Genomic DNA, 17271 nt, shown 5'->3' on the forward strand with positions numbered 1-17271 from the left:
GGAATCTATTCAATGCTCGAAAATCTTGTCACAGTCAAACTCAGTCCATCGTACATCAGGAACAAGACCGGCAAACTTCCATTGGCCTCCAACATTGCGATAGTATGTGGTCGCCTTACCATGCGCGTGACCATGGTAGAGCACCTGCTTCAGCTCATCATCTCCGTACTTCTGGTGGGCCACACGCATCTGGTGGAATCCAACAATCTGTCCTTCATCTGGTTGCGTCCATTTGCTTGCTCCGATGAAGTGTTGTGTCTTAATCCGAGCGTTTCCTAGGAAGTGTGGACTGGATGCCATTCCGATAAACTCTTCGACAGGCAAAGCATCCCATTTCTTTCCCATGATGTCGCTATAGTCCAGCTGTCGGAGCTTGGAGTCAGCTAGGTGAAACGTCAGGCATATTTGTCACGGCCAGCTTACGAAGAGCGTTGGTGCGAGACATGCACTCAGACGATCCCAGTCTTTGCTGTCGAAACTCTCCGCCCATTCGAACATTGCGGATTGACAATCCACGAGGTCTGTGGGTGTTCGTCAGCTCACTCCAATCACCTATCCGCCGGGGTAGTCACCCTCGTAGGCAGGCTTTGGAACTGCTTGCCGAGTCATTCTGGTCGACGACGTATTTCCGGATTGACGTTGTTGCTTTGCTGAGGTCGCTTTGCTACACTCCTGAGGCAGGATTTTGTAGGCCCGACTACTGGCTTGTCGGCATGGGCGGTCCCGATGTTATCGGCGTATTAAACGTCAGCGGGAATGTCGGCAGATATATACAAGATCGGAAGGATCTAATAGAGCCGAGCTTTGGTCCACAACGATCTCATACACTTCCGAAGCAGTGGTTCCTGACGCACTGCCTACTACATATGGCAGGCATGTGCACGAGAGCGCCTCAATGCATCAACCTTCATTCAGGCAGCCGCTTATCTGTACCATCACCACTCAAGATTGCAGAACCCTCAGGCACAGCGCTCAACTTGTATCCTCATTACCACACCTCAAGGTCGCACGGAAATGGCTGTTGTGAATGGCAACTACATTCCTGGTCGACTGGATGGAAGGGTCGCGGTTGTAACAGGATCTGGGCGTGGTATCGGCGCAGCTATTGCTGTCCATCTTGGCCGGCTAGGAGCCAATATCGTGGTGAACTACGCCAACTCGGCTTTGGACGCTCAGAAAGTCGTCGATCAGATCAAAGGAGCCGGCTCTGAAGCTATCGCGATCAAGGCCGACATTCGAGATGTCTCACAAATCATGCGACTATTCGACGAGGCAGTCGCCCATTTCGGCCATGTCGATATTGCTGTAAGCAACTCCGGGGTTGTCAGCTTCGGTCATCTCAAGGATGTCACGGAAGAGGAATTCGATCGAGTCTTTAGCCTGAATACTCGGGGTCAATTTTTTGTTGCTAGAGAAGCATATCGACACCTGTCCGAGGGAGGCAGGATCATTATGACCTCGTCGAATACTTCCAAGGACTTCAGTGTTCCTCGACACTCGCTCTATTCTGGATCGAAAGGCGCCGTCGACTCCTTCGTTCGCATCTTCTCCAAGGATTGCGGTGATAAGAAGATCACTGTCAATGGCGTCGCACCAGGAGGCACCGTGACAGATATGTTTCATGATGTCTCCCACCACTACATCCCGGATGGCGAGAAGTACACAGCCGAGCAGCGACAGCAGATGGCAGCTTTTGCATCGCCGCTTCATCGCAATGGCTTCCCGGAGGATATCGCTAATGTTGTTGGATTCCTTGCGAGCAAAGAAGGAGAGTGGATCAATGGCAAGGTCATAAATTTGGATGGCGGTGCTGCGTAAGCCGTGTGGAAATAGGTAGCAAAGTGGGTGCTGGCTAAGGTGTATGTATGAAGCTAGAACCATAGATGAGCAAACCTTCGTAATGCGTAATCGTAACGTAATTGCGTAGTTCGTAATAGAAATGATACATCGTAATCGTAACGTAAAGGCCGTTAGGTAAAGGAAACTCTCCGTAAACGTAACAGTAACGTAATAAAAATTACGTTACTATTACTTGAAGTAATACTTATAAGTAATAAGTAATAGAAATATAGTTACTATATCTATAGACTATAAAGTACTTTTTACCCTATAAACTAACGATCTAATACTCCAGATACTAGTAACTATCTAGTAGATTACTTGATTAGAGCTAATATAGTAAACCTAGTAGTAGAGTTTAAAAGAAAGTACTATAGCTTAGGTAGTAGAGCTAGGCCTTAGCGTTATATTATTTATATCTTGATAGGACTATAGACTATCCGATTAGTACCTTGAATAAGTTAGTTAGCTAAGAAGTTGCTTAGTTAGAGCCGATACGGCTACTTCGAGATTAAAGTTTAAGAAAAGTTACTACCGCTTAGGCGGCGGAGCTACGCCTTAACTTTATATTATATATACCTTATAACGACTACAAACTATCCGATTAGTATCTGATATATCTTAGTTAGCTAGGAAATCGCTTAGTTAGAGCCAATACGGCTATTATAGAATTAAAGTTTCAATAAAATTGCCGCGGCTTAGGCGGCGGAGCTAATATATTAGGTATATATTTATTATAATCTTAAGTAAGTAATTAGTAGCTAATATAATCTTATAAGCTATAGAAGGAAGTTATAACTATTACTTTACTTATCTACTACTATAACTCTACCTATTCTATCTAATTAGCCTTTATTTATAAACTTAAAACTATTACTAAGCACTCTTAATATCCTTTTCTCTATTTTCTGCTATTCTCAATACTATAGAGCTATTTTATAGCTCTTATAAAGAGAGGGATCAACTAAATTATACCGTTTTCTTTGTATCTATTACTATAGTAGCTATAATTAGCGTAATAGTAGACCTAAAATTAGAAAGAAATCGTACTATATATCTCATACTCTAAAAAAGCTTTTCTAATAATTTTAAGTATAAAGAATCTAGTAGTTCTATAAAAGCTTTATTAGAGTTAAAGGCTATTATTGAAGGATTTTAGCCTTCTATAGCTACTTAGGGCTTTTAACTCTATTACCAAGAGCTCTATCTATAAGTATACGATATCTACTCGCTATTTCTTAGCCTCCTATACCGATCCAAAAGGTAGGAAGCCCCCTAAAAGCAGAACGATACTTCTCTACTACTAGAGATACCTCCTTACTCCGGCCCTATTCCTAGAGACGCGAGCCTAGCCCGATTCGATCGAGAGCCCCGCGGCGGCGAGAACTATAGGCCCTACGAATATCGAAGCTTTTCGAAGAAGTATAATACTACTATTTTCTAAAAATTCAACTAATTCTTCTTTAGCGTCTCAAACTAACACAATTTTCTTAATATTATCAATCTTTTCGCCTTAGCTAAAGCTCTTAACCGCCGTATTACCCGCCTCCGAACCTCTATACGCGAGCTTTGAAGCGAGAATAATACCCTTAGAGCCGAGAATAGTACTCTTAGAGCCAAAGTAAGGGAATCAAGTATAAAAATCGAGGAATTAGAAGGATCTAGTAAGTAATTAACTCGATCTTAGTACTTGATACTAATTTTTATAGTCGAGGTCTTTACCGCGCCTTCTCTAGCACCTATTCCGGCTATTGAGAAGTTCAATTTTAATCCTCTTAACGGCGAATTCCTAGATCCGGCCAAGTTCTCTCTTAGGGATAAGTCTTTACTTTATTTATATTATAAGATATACTAATACTTCTAAGACTATATCGACTATAACGTCGGGATCTATTCTAGTAATAGATAGCCTAAGACACTAATCCTAGGCTCTCTAAGCTATATAGTAGCTAAGATAGGAGAAAGGATTTCTAGAAGAGGTTAATCAAAATTGATTCCTAATTTATCGACGAGGACTATCTATTCGACAGCCCTTATTAAGACGAGCAATCCACTTAAGTAGTAGCGACCCGCCTACGCTAGGGGCGGCGTAATCGTAGTATAAAGAACCCTAAAACTACGGTTCCGTTCCCCTAACGGCCGACCCTAGAGTTACGGAGCTATAGAGGACAACTACCTAATTAGGAAGCGCGACCTCACCCCGAATAGTAGCAAAGGATAGTAACCAACGAGAGCTATAGCCTTACGAACATTTAGTACTAAGAGCTAAGCCGAGGAACAAACTAAGGAAAAACCTAGGATATAAGCTAAGGCCTACTATATAGAAAGTAGAGACTAACGACAAATAATATAGCGTAGACGACCCTAATTTCGGAGGCGGAAAACTTACTAGGGAATAACGAACACCTAGCCCGGGTCTATAAGAACGCTATAGTATAGCTACTAGGAGCGCTAAAAGCGCTATTATACTAAATCCCGAAGACAATCTAATAAGTAATATAGAAGGTAGCCTAGAGACTAACTATATAGGTAATAGTAGATAGATAGATTTGTTATTCCCCTATTCTAGGACCCTATTCGGCCTATATAGGTATATATCTATTGTTATATATAAAGGGAAACCCGAATAGGTAAAAACCCTTCCCGCCCCCGACTTCTCCTTATCTAGATTAGCTTTCCCTCTAAACGTGCGTAGTCTATATCACTACCCCGTTAGCCCCCTCTCCTAGCCGGTCTCGTCGCGCTACGCCGTGTCCTCTCTTCCTATACTACTCCTACTAGGCGGTACTGTTCTAGCTAGCCCTTCTCTAGTATCTAGTTCGTAATACGCCGTAGGTCCTTAACGTTATTAAGAAGTGCCCTAATCGTCCGGTTCCTCGTCTTTACTATCTAATCCCCCCTTCCTAGCGACTACCTCGGGTAGACGAGGAGTACGTACTATATATTCTAGGAGTGATAGCCGTAGGGGTAGCTAGTATTCGTATATTCTAGAACCTTCCTCTATAATAGGTACCCCTAGAGGCCGATATGTTCGCTTCGTAGTTAGGTTACTCTACTACTCTATACCCTCGTAAGGCGGTAGTAGATAAGCTTCGGGGGGTACTTAACCGCGGATTTCGTAGCTAACTATTCCTTAGGTTATCCCGCTAGCTAAGGGCGTCTACTATACCCTATAACCTAGTTGTTCTACCTCTCTTTCTATAGCTACTCTATAAACGATTTCTTACCCTCCTATTATATTACTAGCTATTCGTCTCTTACCCGGTAGTTCGGCTCGTTTCCGGGTCGAATACCCTTATACGCTAGTACGAATTCGCGGGCCCTTATGACTACACTAGCGATGACCTTCTATACTAGGTACTATGCCAACTTGCCTAAGTAGGAGGTCCGTAGTCTCTAGATATATAGGTCGATCGGCGGTATAGCGGTCTCGTACTTAAGTATCCTTATTAGTATCGACTTATATACCCCGGTAACCTTCCTTAGGCATTAGTTTCAGATCTTCGCTAACGGCGCGACGAGTCCCTTTAATAGGTAGGCCCTCTCGCCTAAGGACTATACTTAGCTACTATAGGTAAGGACTAGCCGTATAATAGCCGTATATAGAAGTCGTAACTACTAAAAGTCCGCCCTTTATATAGACGTAGTAAGCCTCTAGTATAATGCTATATTCTGTTTAGCTTTCCGTAATATTACCTATACGTACTTCCTCTACCGTAGCGCCGGGTCTACCTATAGTCTAAGGATCCTAAGCTAATTTGCCGGGTTAGTCGTATACCTCTATATCTAGATAGAAGCTTATATATTATAGAACCGTAGCCGGCGCGTAAAGTGTATTAGATTGTACTTTTCTAGGGCAAACCGAGCCCTATACCTCCTAGCCTAGTCCTCGTAGATCTTATACTTCTCTTCTAGTAGCCTATAGTTCTCCCTAGTCGAGGACGACTACGCTAGGATATTCGTATCGTCTACGAAGCCGCTCGTAGCGGTGTTCTAGGATTCTAGGGCTAGGAGTAGCGTCGCTATAAAGAAGAGGAATAGGATAGGTACTAGCGTTAAGCCTTACGGGATTCTAGTATAGACTACTTGAAATAGGCTTTTATACTAACCGACTAGGATCGACGTGCTACGGTTTTAGAGGTAGGACCGTACGAAGTTAATAAGCTACTTAGGGAGTCCTTTCGACCTTAGGATATAGAGTAGCCGCGGGTATAACACGTAGTCGAAGGCTTCCGATATATCTAGACTAAGTAAGGATACTACCTTGTCCCTATTCCTATACTAGATAGCCTTTACCTAAGAAGTAATAAGTTCTATCGCGGATAGCGTCGACCGCTATAGGCGCGTACCTATCTAGGTGTCCGGGAGTAGGGAGTGTTCCTCTACCGCCTCGGAGAGTCTCGTTATAACTAGCTTCTTAAGCGCCTTCCTAAGAGTATTAAGGAGCGTAATTAGGCGGTACGACTTTATCTACGTATAGTCTTCCTTTTACGGCTTACGTAGGACTACTATCCTCGATTGTTTAAATACCATTAGGTAGTATCCGGTCTATAGGTAGGCGTTAAAGATCGCTACGACTACTAGGGCTAGTTAATCTTTATACTTCTTTAGTAGTTCGTTTAGGATCCTATCCGGCCGCGGGGCTTTCTTCGCCGGTAACTTCCTAAGTATAGCGGTAACTTCTCCCTCGGACACATTCTATTAGACCGCGATACTAGGGGCTAGGGGAGTAGAGCTATTTATGTCGCTTAGATTAGCCTCGACTAGGGGCGGGAAGAACTTACTAGCTAGTAGACGCGCCTTAGCCTCGGGGTCGCTAACCGGGCTACTAGGCGATTATAGCGCTAGGATAGAGAAGGAGGGGCTCTATATAGGGTCCTATCGGGCCTATTTTGCTAGCTTCTATATCTTCGCTAGCTCACCGGCGATTTCTTCTACTATAGCCCTCTAGCCGACTACTTTCTCCCTCCGTATTATAGCTTTCTTCTATTAGTATACCTCCCTATATACGTTCTAGGCCTCCTCGCTATAGCTACTCGTCTATACCCGGCGGGCTCTCCTTACTTCTCTTACTACCGTAGTACACTTCGGCGTCTAGTATAGTTTAGACTATATGGTTAGTTATATAAGCGGAACGTAAAGTAAGGTCGCTTTTCTTATTTTGTCTATTAACCCTTAGACTACCTCGTCTATCTCGTCTTTACTATTATATTGCTACTACGCGATCTAGACTAGCCTCTCGGAGTCGTCGAGGTATACCTAGATATTGGCCTAGTAGGCCTTTCCCTAGTTTAGCTTAGGGGTTCTCGCTAGTATATATTATATCTATATTATAATAGAGGTCCTGACTAGTATATAGATAGATAGATGATTCATTTACCCGTTATGGTGCCCTCCGGCCCATGCGGGTTTATGTCTATATATGTTACTGCATAAGGTAGGAAACCTATTCCTAGGTAAAAACCTCCTCTCCTTCTCTAATAGCTTCCTTGCCATGAGTTCTCAGTTTTCCTTCCATTAGGGTGCACTAGTGTCATGGTGGTTAGCCTCTGACTACCTTGTCTGCAACCCTAGAGTTGTCCCCCTCTTCCTGCTCTCCTCCTCCTTCTTTCTCTCCTCAATCCATCTCCCTGTTTCCCTAGTAAGAGAGAACTGCTCCAAAAATCCTTGGTGGATGATCCACCTTGTAATTCTCTGGAGGTCTCACTTATTGCTGATCATGGCTTGGAAGTTTCTGTTCCTTGCCCTTGCCCTCCATTCACCTCTCCCTGTACTCCATTCTTTGCAAACCAGAAGTCTATGTTCGACATTCTGGGACAGGTAGCCGCATGGGCAACTCTTGTCTTCGATACCTGGGACTTTTCTCTGATGCAGGTATGCCCTGACTCCGATGTGTTCAGAGCGGATTTGTATTGCTATGCTTGCTTCTGACCTGGTCAGGTCTGAGTACAGTAGGTAGTTGTGGCTACCAAACTGTTGGAGTGCCTTTGGGGTTCCTGGCCTCTGTGGGGTTCTTGTCCATTCAGTCTTCCAGAGGAGTCCTGCCATCCTTTCAGCTAGAGACTGTTGCTTCTTCCCTTGGCTGGCTGCTGATCCTCTCCCTTGAGCCCTTCTGTCCTGTTCCTGCTGGGCTAGGTGCAGCTGTTCTGTTAGTTCTTTGAACTTCTGCAGGTCCTGCTGCTTCTGTGGGGCTGGATTGGGTCTTGCTTGTCTGTGCCTTCTTGTGCACTGGCTCCTGATTTTGTTGACTGCCTTCTGGATTACTAGCTGGGCTGGGTATGCAGACGTCTTTCCTGCATACTGGTATCTCAACCCTTGAAGGTAGAGCTTGGCTGGTGGGGAGCCAGACTCCATTTCGACCACCCTTGTTGGAGTTGACTTGTATGCTCCAAGCACCTTTTTCAGACAGGAGGCTTGGGCTCTGCTGATGGGATCTGCAATTCTCTTTGGGATCTTGTCTTGGGCTGACCAGATCTGGGCTCCATATAGCATGGCTGGCTTCACAATGGCCTTGTACATAACCTTTGCTTTCGCAAATGTGGCTCCCCATGTGGAGGCTGTAAGCCTGTCAATTGATTGCCTGTTGTTGTCTGCTCTTGCCTGTGCTTTCTTGACCTGTGGTCCCCAGCTGAGCTTTGGATCCATCCATATTCCTAGCACCCTTAATTCACTTGAGGGTTCTGTTGTGTGTCCCTGAATAGTGATTGGGGCTTGCATATTGTGTCTGTTTCTGGCTCTACTGAAGTGGATGAGTTGATACTTCTCTGGGGCAAATCTGGCTCCATGTTTCCTGGCCCATTCCTCACATTCCTTGTGTTTCTTCTGCAAGATTCTGCAGTTCTCTTCTGTGCTGTCTGACCAGGCTAGGATGTTTGTGTCATCTACAAACCCTGAGGCTGATGTGTTTCTGGAGTTTAGCTTTGCTGGCAGGTCTGCCATAAAGAGGAGAAACAGGATTGGAGACATTGTTGATCCCTGTGGGATTCCTGTCTCTGTAGGCATGCTGTCAGATTTGTATCTGCCCAGTCTTAGTCTTGTGGTTCTGCCTCTGAGGAAGGACTGGATAAACTGGACTGTCCAGTTGGGGATAGCCTTCTGTTTCAGGATGTGGATCAGCCTCTGGTGTGAGAAATTGTCAAAGGCTCCTGATATGTCTAGTGAGAGGAGTGTGGCTGCTTTGTTGTTCCCAAAGTGCCATAGGGTCTTGATCTGCTCTGTGATAAGTTCCACAGCTGTTAGTGTTGATCTTTGTTTCCTGCCTCCCATCTGTTCTTCAGGAAGGATTCCATGTTCTTCAGCTAGGTTTGTCAGCCTTTCTGCTATGATCTTTTCCAGGAGTTTGCCTAGTGTGTTGAGCAAGGCAATAGGTCTGTATGCCTTTAGCTTTGTGTAGTCCTCTTTCTGTGGTTTTCTCAAGACCACAGTCAGTGACTCCTTGAAGTGTTTAGGGCAGTGTCCTTGGGCCATGCACTGTGAAAAGATGTTTGACAGTGCAGGGGAGATCTGGTCCTTGCATGTCTTGATGAACAAGTTTGGAATCCCATCTGGTCCCGGGGCCTTGTTTCCTGAGAGTGTCTTAATGATGCTCTTGATCTCTCCCTCTCCCACTGTGCAGGATTGCTCTAGTGGTGTTGGATACACACTGCCCTCCAGATCCTGCAGGTCAGCTTCTACCTGTGTGCCAAAGAAATGTTTCCCCAATGCCTGTGCCTTTCCTGGGAGAGTGTGTTGGATTACTCCTTCCTGGTCTTCAATGTTTGGAAACTGGGGCAGCATGTTTCTGTCCTGTGTGGGTTGTCTTGCCCACTTTGCTAGTTTCCACATCTTCTCAGGATTCTGGGTAATGGATCCAACTGTTGACCTCCACTCCAGCATCTTGTCCCTCTTGATCTGGGCCTTCTTGTCTCTGGTTGCCTGGTTGTATCTGTCCCATGCTTCCTGGGAGTGGCTCTGGGTAAGGGCTCTCCTGGCCTGCCTGGCTGCCTTGACCTTCTCTGAGCATTCCTTTGTCCAGAATGGCTTCTGGTACAGTGACTGTTTCTTTTCTCTGGTGTGGGCTGCCGCAGTTTCCTGCATTGTTCTAACCAGTTCTGCCACTGCTTGGTCTATGTCTAAGGCTGTTTCCAGTCTCCTGGTCTCTAGTCCAGCTAGCTTCTGTTCCAGGTCTTGTCTGATCTGTTCCCAGTTGGCTGCCTTCCAGGCCAGCTGAGGTTCTAGGTCTCCTTCCTGCTGTGTCTGTGTTTCAAACTCCACCTGAATTGGGAGGTGATCTGATGAGGACTCCAAGTCCTGGTTAACCCAGCATCTGGTGACCTTCTGCTGCAGGTCATGTGATGCAAAGCACAGGTCAATGGTGCTTGAGCTTGCTCTCTGTGACCAGGTAGTTGGGCCCTTTGGGGTAACTAGGTGCATGTTGTTGCTTTGGGTAGTGGAGAGGAGTCTGTTAGCTAGGAAGTGATGGGCAGGTGCAAAGTCTGATCCCCATGTAGGATGGTGCAAGTTGAAGTCTCCCAGCACGATGTGTTGGGAGTCACTCTGCAGGATGTCTGGCAGCTGTTGTAGTGTGCCCAGCTGGGTGCTGCTTCTGGAGCTGGGGGGTGGGTTGTATACACTGTGGATGTGGATGCTGCCTTGGTTGGTGTTGAGTCTGACTGAGGTGATGTCTCCCCCTTCCTGTTGGATTTGTTCCCAGCTGTCTGTTGCCATCTCTTTGCTGATGTACATGCATGTTCTAGGGGTGCCTTGTTTGGCTAGGAGTGTGTGATACCTTGGGTCGTTAGCAGTAGATGGTCTGTTAGATTTGCTGTTGATCCAAGGTTCCTGGACTGCAATAACTAGGTGTTTCTTTGGGTCCAGTGCTTGGAGAAAGCTTCTCTGGGCCTTGTGCTGGCTTTTGTTGACGTTGTACTGGATAGTGGTAAGATTAGGTGTCTCAATCATGACTCATCCATGCTGGTCTCCTGCTGGTCTTCTCGTGCTTCCTGCTGCTGGCTGCTATTTGGGATTGTGGTAAGGTTGAGCCTGCTTTGTGCCGGGTCTCTTCCTGCAACCACAATTGATTTTGGTCTACCCATAGCAGGGTGGCCTTGGGCCTGTGTGGTCTCTTCTGTTCTGCCTCTTTTTAGAGGGTTGTAGACAGTCCTTAGGGGTTCTTGGGTGATTGTCCCTGTCTGGAATCTGATAGGGGTGTTGATCCTGGCTTCTCTTGCCCTCCTCTTTGCCTCAATCCTAGCTGTGCAGTCTTGGGACCAGGAAGGGTGTTTCTTTCCACAGCATGCACATCTGGCTTCACTCTTTGGGGCTGTGCAATTCTGTACTTTGTGGCTACCAGCACAGTGGGAACAAGTGTCCTTTTGGCTTGGGCATCTAGTAGAGATATGACCATACTGTTGGCACTTGAAGCATTGCAGTAGTCTGTGGGTGCTTCTATGGATTTCTGTGTCCATTCTTTCGCATTCCCAGAAGATGCCCTTGTCAAGCACGGTGTTTGCCTGTTCTACAGTGCCTATCCAGAGCACTAGAGAAGACTCTCTCTTTGTGTCCTTTGTCTTTCTGTTGACCCATGCTGCTTTTGTGATCTGTAGCCCTGGGCATACAGCCTGGTTCTGGTCCTGCAGCCTCTTAAGGTCTCCTTCAATGTCAAACTTTGTGGTCATCCCATGGGCAATAACCATATTTTGTTGGTGTGAGACCTTAGCCGTCTTGCCTAGTTTGACTGTCCACTCCTTCTGTGTCTCTAGCCTCTTCCTGTCTTGCTCCTGTGCTGTGAACAGCTTAAGGACACCTCCCTTCTCTTTCCTGGCTCCAATGATGCCTTGTATCCCAATCTTCTGTATGATCTCCTTGCCTGACAGGCCCTTAATCTCTTTCTGCTCTTGCTGGTCGGAAATGTAGATCTTGATAGCTGTTTTCTGGGGGGGAGGGTTTTGGGATGCAATTGCTGCCCAGGTTGGTTGGCTTGGTTTCTGGCCTTCCTGTGTCCTCTTCTTTGCTGCTGCTGCTACTGTCCTGTTAATGATCTGTCCTGTTTGGCTCCTTAGTGCCTTTAGCCCTCCAAGGAGCTCCAAAATCATCCCCTTAAGTGCTCTTTCTGGGTGCTCGCCATCTCCTGCCATTGCCATTGTTTCTGCCTTCCTGCAGACCTCCTTCCACTCGTTACTCTCCTGCTCCTGGTCGTTTCCTGCGATCGCTATCATCGTGTTCCTGACTAGTATATAGTCTAACGACGCCTCGAGTTTATGTTCGATCCTATAGTAGGTTACTATATAGTAGTGGCTATCTAAGATCTAGGAGAGGTCGATCGTGCCTTAGAGTCCCCCTCTCTTCTAGGTACCTAGGTCCTTCGGGCAAGGAAGGAATCGTATTTAGTAAGCTAGCTACGAGATAAGGTAATAAGTCTTAACCGCGCTTTCCTACTTATCTAGTACTACCGTATAGCCTCGTTTCGAGAGGTTAGCCCGGAGTAAAAGCTTCCCTCTACGCCCTCCCTCCCTATTTACTCCTTAAGCTAATATCTACCTCTATAGGCCTAAGCCCTTTAGTGCTCTCTATTAACCGATATACGTATCCGTCCTCTCGGGCTATATAGATAGTATTAGCCGTCGCTACTAGTATATACTACGCCCTAGGTTTTAACGCCCTTCGCGTTACCGTAGCCTATCTCTAGAAAGCGGCCGTCTATACCTCGTAGGTTTGCTCGGGATATATACTACGCCGGGTAGCGTACTCCTTAAGTTTCTACCTACTAACTAATATAAAGTTCCTTATTACCCTACCCTCGATCCTCCCCGATTATAGAACTAATCTACTTATATTATACGTCTTTTCCCCGTCCTAATAGCCGTCTTTTCCTTACTTAGGCTATCGTCTTTTCCTCGTCGTAATCTACTATATTAGACTAGGTACGTTATATAGCGGGATAGGTAGTACCTTAGGCAAAACCCTCGTTCCTATTAGGGCGAGAGCCTAGCCTATAAGATATAAGAGTGAAAGCGAGAATATAGGTACGAAGTGTAGATATAAAGGGTATAGTATAATTGCTATATAAAACGAAAGACGAAGAAAGTAAGAGAGGCCTAGGGAAGGCCGGATACTTATACGCGACCCTCGCGAGTACGTATCCCCGTATTAATAGGGCTAACCCGTACGAAGCCGCGCTTAGTAGCTTTACTCAAAACCTTATTCTAACCTACCCTACGTTCCGAGTCTTCTACGTGCTTCTTCTAGGGTCTAGCGTAGTCGCGGGTGCTCGCGGGAGTGCCGTTAGTTATATAGCTACGAGCTAAAGTGAATCTATTAAGGTTTAGTAGAGTAGTGAATTTAGAGGGCTAGGTCCTATAGTAAATATTACGGGGTATATAATTCTTAGCGCTTATATACTAAGCTAGACTTTTACTTCTTAACGACTTCTAAGTACTCTAAGGCTCTTCTGTCCCTACCTTCTATATACTCTATAGGGAGACTATAATAGTAGCCCCCCTAAATAAAGCTAAGTTCTTACGAAGCCGTAGTAATTCTATATATCGAGGATGTTCAGCTTTAGTACTAGGCTTAGGCCTAATATTATAGTCGATATACTATTAGTAAGCCCCGTCGAAGAGCTTAGATTCGAAAAGCCTACCGATATTGACCTCTAGGCCGTCTACGCGGGCGTAGTATTCTTCGATTGCTTAACAATTAAAGATAATATATTAGATAGGTTCCTATAAGGTATCCTACTTAGGACAACCTTACTATTCGACTTTATACTTAATCGGCGGTAGCCCTTTAATATCGTTAGGCTCTACGCGGATTCCCCGGATCTTACGGACGGCATAGTCGTTAGAAGGTAGGTTAACCGGCTCGTCGACTTCTACTTTATCGGGAGGACCTAGTATATCTTAGTTTTAGTTTAGGAATAGGTCCTTAGCCGATAGCCGAAGGCGTACGGGATAGAAGACGTTATAGATCTTTATGTTCGTAGGAAGAGCTAGACGGTAGGCGTATAAACTAATACGCTCGGTAATCTTAAAGGGACCTAGGTTCTTCTAGCTCAGCTTCTTAGAGGGGCGGTCCGTCTTAATATTCTTGGAGTTAAGGTATACTATATCGCCTACTTAGTAGTCGGGAGCTAGCTAGCGACGACGATTAGCTTAATCCTCGTAGATTACTTATACGTATACTATCTCGTCGTAGACTTCTTTATAGATCTATAAGAGTATAGTAGCGAACTCGTCTACTACTTGTTCGTTTACGTCTTCGGTAGGCGGGAGAGGCTCTTCTAGTTCTATACCTATACGAGGGTAGTAACCTCTCGTAGTATAGAAGGGAGAGTAGCTAGTAGTCTCCGAGTCCTAGTTACGAGTAGCGAACTCTACCGTAGGGATATACTAAGGCCAATCCTTCTAGTAGTAGTCGACGAAGTAACGAAGGACCTCTTCGAGAATAGCGTTCGTAATTTCGGTCTAGCCGTCGGTCTATAGCTAAAAGCTAGTCGAGAGGTTATACTTAATACCTAGGATAGTATATAGACGCTTCTAGAAGTACGAGATGAACTAGGAGCCTCTATTAGAGGTGATACTATCCGGGAGGCCTTAAAAGCGCTAGACGAATTCGTAGAACAAGCGAGTAGTCTCCTTTACGGTTATACTCTAGTACGGGATTATATACCGGTCCTTAGAGTAACGGTCTACGATCACTAGAAGGGCCTTTACCTTTACGCCGCTAAAGGTCTTACCGTAAGGAAGATCGGTAATAAAGTCTATAGTAATATACTTCTACGGACGATTAGGCGCCGGGAGAGGGTATAAGAGACCGTAGGGGCGGTAGCGGTTAGCTTTAGCTCTTCGGTAAGTAGCGTAGTTTAGTACGTAGCGGCGGACGTCCTTCTAGGAATACGGCTACTAGTAATACCTAGCGAGGAGCTTATAGGTCTTAGCTACGCCTAGGTAACCCCTAGAGGCGGAGTCGTAGACGATTTAAAGAATCTTAGCTCGGATATTAGAGCCTTCGGGCTACGGTACGTAAAGCTTCTTACGGAAGTAGACGATACCTTCCTAGAGCTCGTACTTAGATAGCGAGAAGCCCGGGAATGTCCTCGCGCTAGATTTAAGGGCCTAAACTAACTCTTAGCCGTCTAGGTCGGCATCGTACGCTATTCGTACTCGTACTATAATACCCTTAGGTTACTCCTTATTATTAAACCCCTTAAGGTCTAATTCGGATAAGCCGTCGGTCGTTACTAAGCCCTCTTTATCGTCGTTTAAGTCCTTAGCGTCCGAGGCGTATTCTTTAGGCTCGGATTTATTATGACTCTCGTTATAGTAGGTAGGAGCGAGTATAAGAGTAGTAAAGGAAGCGGCGAGCGTAGGCTAGCCGTTCGATAGGTACTCTCGAAGCTCGGAAGAGAGGTTATACTCTTTAATAACTTGTTGCTCTACGATTTGCTAGCCCCCTCTTCGATCAACTAGAGAGTTATTAGGGCGGCGGGTAAGGGCGTCGGCTATCGAGTTGGCCTTACCGGGCGTATACGAGATCATAAAGTTAAACCGGGAGAGGAACTCGCTCTAGCGGGCCTAGCGATGATTAAGTAGCTTGCTCTTTATAAAGTAGACGAGGTTCTTATAGTCGGAGCTTACTTAGACGGGTATAGTAGAGCCTTCGAGCTCGGGGCGCTACTCTTTAAAAGCTTTAACGATAGCGAGAAGCTCCTTATCGTAGATCTCGTAGTTATACTCCGTAGCGGTCATCTTCTTAGAGAGGAAGGCGATAGGTAGCTAGAGAGATTTAGGCGAGCGGCGTTATAGTAGGACACCGCCTACTACGCCGTCGGATACGTTAGTCTCTATACGGGTCTCTAGTTTAAAATCGAAGTACTATAGAAGCGGGTTCTTAATAAACTTCGCTTTAAGTAAGTCAAAAGCCTCCTAGTATTTGTTAGTCTAGGCGAACTTCTTACCCTTACGCGTAAGCTTCGTTAAAGGGCGTACTACACCCGAAAATACGTAGATAAAGCGGCGGTAGAAGTTAGTAAAGCCTAGGAAACCCTAGACCTCTTTAACGTTCGTAGGAGCATCCTATTCGACGATAGCGTCGATCTTCTCTTAGTCTATCTTAATACCGTCTACGGTAATGATTAAACTAAGGAACTTGACTTCGGTCTTCTTAAACTAGTACTTGTCGATATCGAGCTACAAGCCGGCGTCTACGAGCTTCTAAAGGACCTTATAGACGTGCTCGCGGTACTCCTCCTTAGTCTCGCTATCGACTAGGATGTCGTCGATATAGGTAGTATAGAACTAATCGAGGAACTCCTAAAGGATATCGTTAATAAAGTTCTAGAAGGTACTAGGCCCGTTATAAACGCCGAAGGGTATAACGAGCGACTCGAATAGCCCGTAGCGAGTACGGAAGGCTATAAGATACTCGTGTCCTTCTACTATTCGTAACTTGTTAAACGTAGCGATAATATCGAGCTTAGTAAAGTACTTGGCCTTAAAGAGGCGTTCGAGCGTCTCCTAAATTAACGGTATTAGGTAGCGGTTCTTCTTTATAATAGCGTTTAAGCCTCGGTAGTCTACGTAGAAGCGTAGACTACCGCCGGGCTTCTTAACGAATATAACGGGACTGCTAGCGCTAGAACGGCTCGCTCGAATAAACCCCTTCTTTAGGTTCTCTTCGAGGTATCTCTTAAGGACGATAAGCTCTTCTCGGGACATAGAATATAGCGGTCCGAACGGTGTCTCTATACCTTCTTCTAGCTCAATCTTATAGTCGTAAGGGCGATAAGGAGGCAGCTCGTCTACGGCTTTAGTATCGAATACGTAGAGGATATAGTATGCCTAAGGAGGGACCTTCGTAGTAGGGTCGGTAGGTATACGCTTCTTATCGAGCTTCTCGAGGGCGATATCGATATCGCGGAGAGAGGCGGCGAAGACTTAAGCTTTAGGCTACTTAGTAGTAGTAGTAAAGGTAGCGGCGTTTACCTAGAAGATCTTAGTATACTTAGGACCGCGCTAAGGCGGCGGAGAAGGCGGAGGCGCCGGAGGAGCTTCTAGAGGGAAACTGATAGTAAGGGAAGTCTAGTCGATAATAGGTCGGTATCGTCTAAACTAGGGGAGGCCGAGGATAAACTTCTAATACGGTAGGGACGTAAGGAAGCTAGTAATCGACATACGCTTGCCTCCGAGGGTGATTGACGTGTATATAACATAAGTAATCTTACTAGTAGTAGTCTCCGTACCGTTAAAGAGTTTAAGGGTACGAGGGTACTTTAGTTCCTAGGGTTCGAGGTTAAGAGAGGTCGCGAGTTTATAGTCTATAAAAGACTCGCCTAGTGCGCTAGTGTCTATAAGAGTAAGATTGGAAGAAGAGAGTTTCTTTGAGCCGATATTTACATTCGTAACGAACGGTTTGTAAGCGTAGTCCTTGCCCGTCTCGTCGTATAGGTCTAGC

At 45.6% G+C, this 17271-nt stretch overlaps 2 protein-coding genes across 2 annotated transcripts; one reads left to right on the plus strand and one right to left on the minus strand.

Annotated features, from left to right (window-relative positions):
• Positions 1–9: 9 nt before the first annotated feature.
• On the minus strand, positions 10–609 carry CLAFUR5_12909 (Scytalone dehydratase-like protein claB; the record flags this gene model as incomplete). The annotated part of the gene is made up of 3 exons (XM_047912057.1): positions 10–363; positions 424–521; positions 573–609. The coding sequence occupies 3 exons, from the start codon at positions 607–609 to the stop codon at positions 10–12; spliced, it is 489 nt and encodes a 162-aa protein (XP_047767846.1).
• Positions 610–1014: 405 nt separating this feature from the next.
• On the plus strand, positions 1015–1818 carry CLAFUR5_12910 (Short chain dehydrogenase claC; the record flags this gene model as incomplete). The annotated part of the gene is made up of 1 exon (XM_047912058.1): positions 1015–1818. One exon carries the CDS (start codon positions 1015–1017, stop codon positions 1816–1818), a length of 804 nt encoding a protein of 267 aa, XP_047768478.1.
• Positions 1819–17271: the final 15453 nt, after the last annotated feature.

Source organism: Fulvia fulva, chromosome 11 (assembly GCF_020509005.1).
Source record: "Fulvia fulva chromosome 11, complete sequence".
Classification (NCBI taxonomy): Eukaryota; Fungi; Ascomycota; class Dothideomycetes; order Mycosphaerellales; family Mycosphaerellaceae; genus Fulvia; species Fulvia fulva.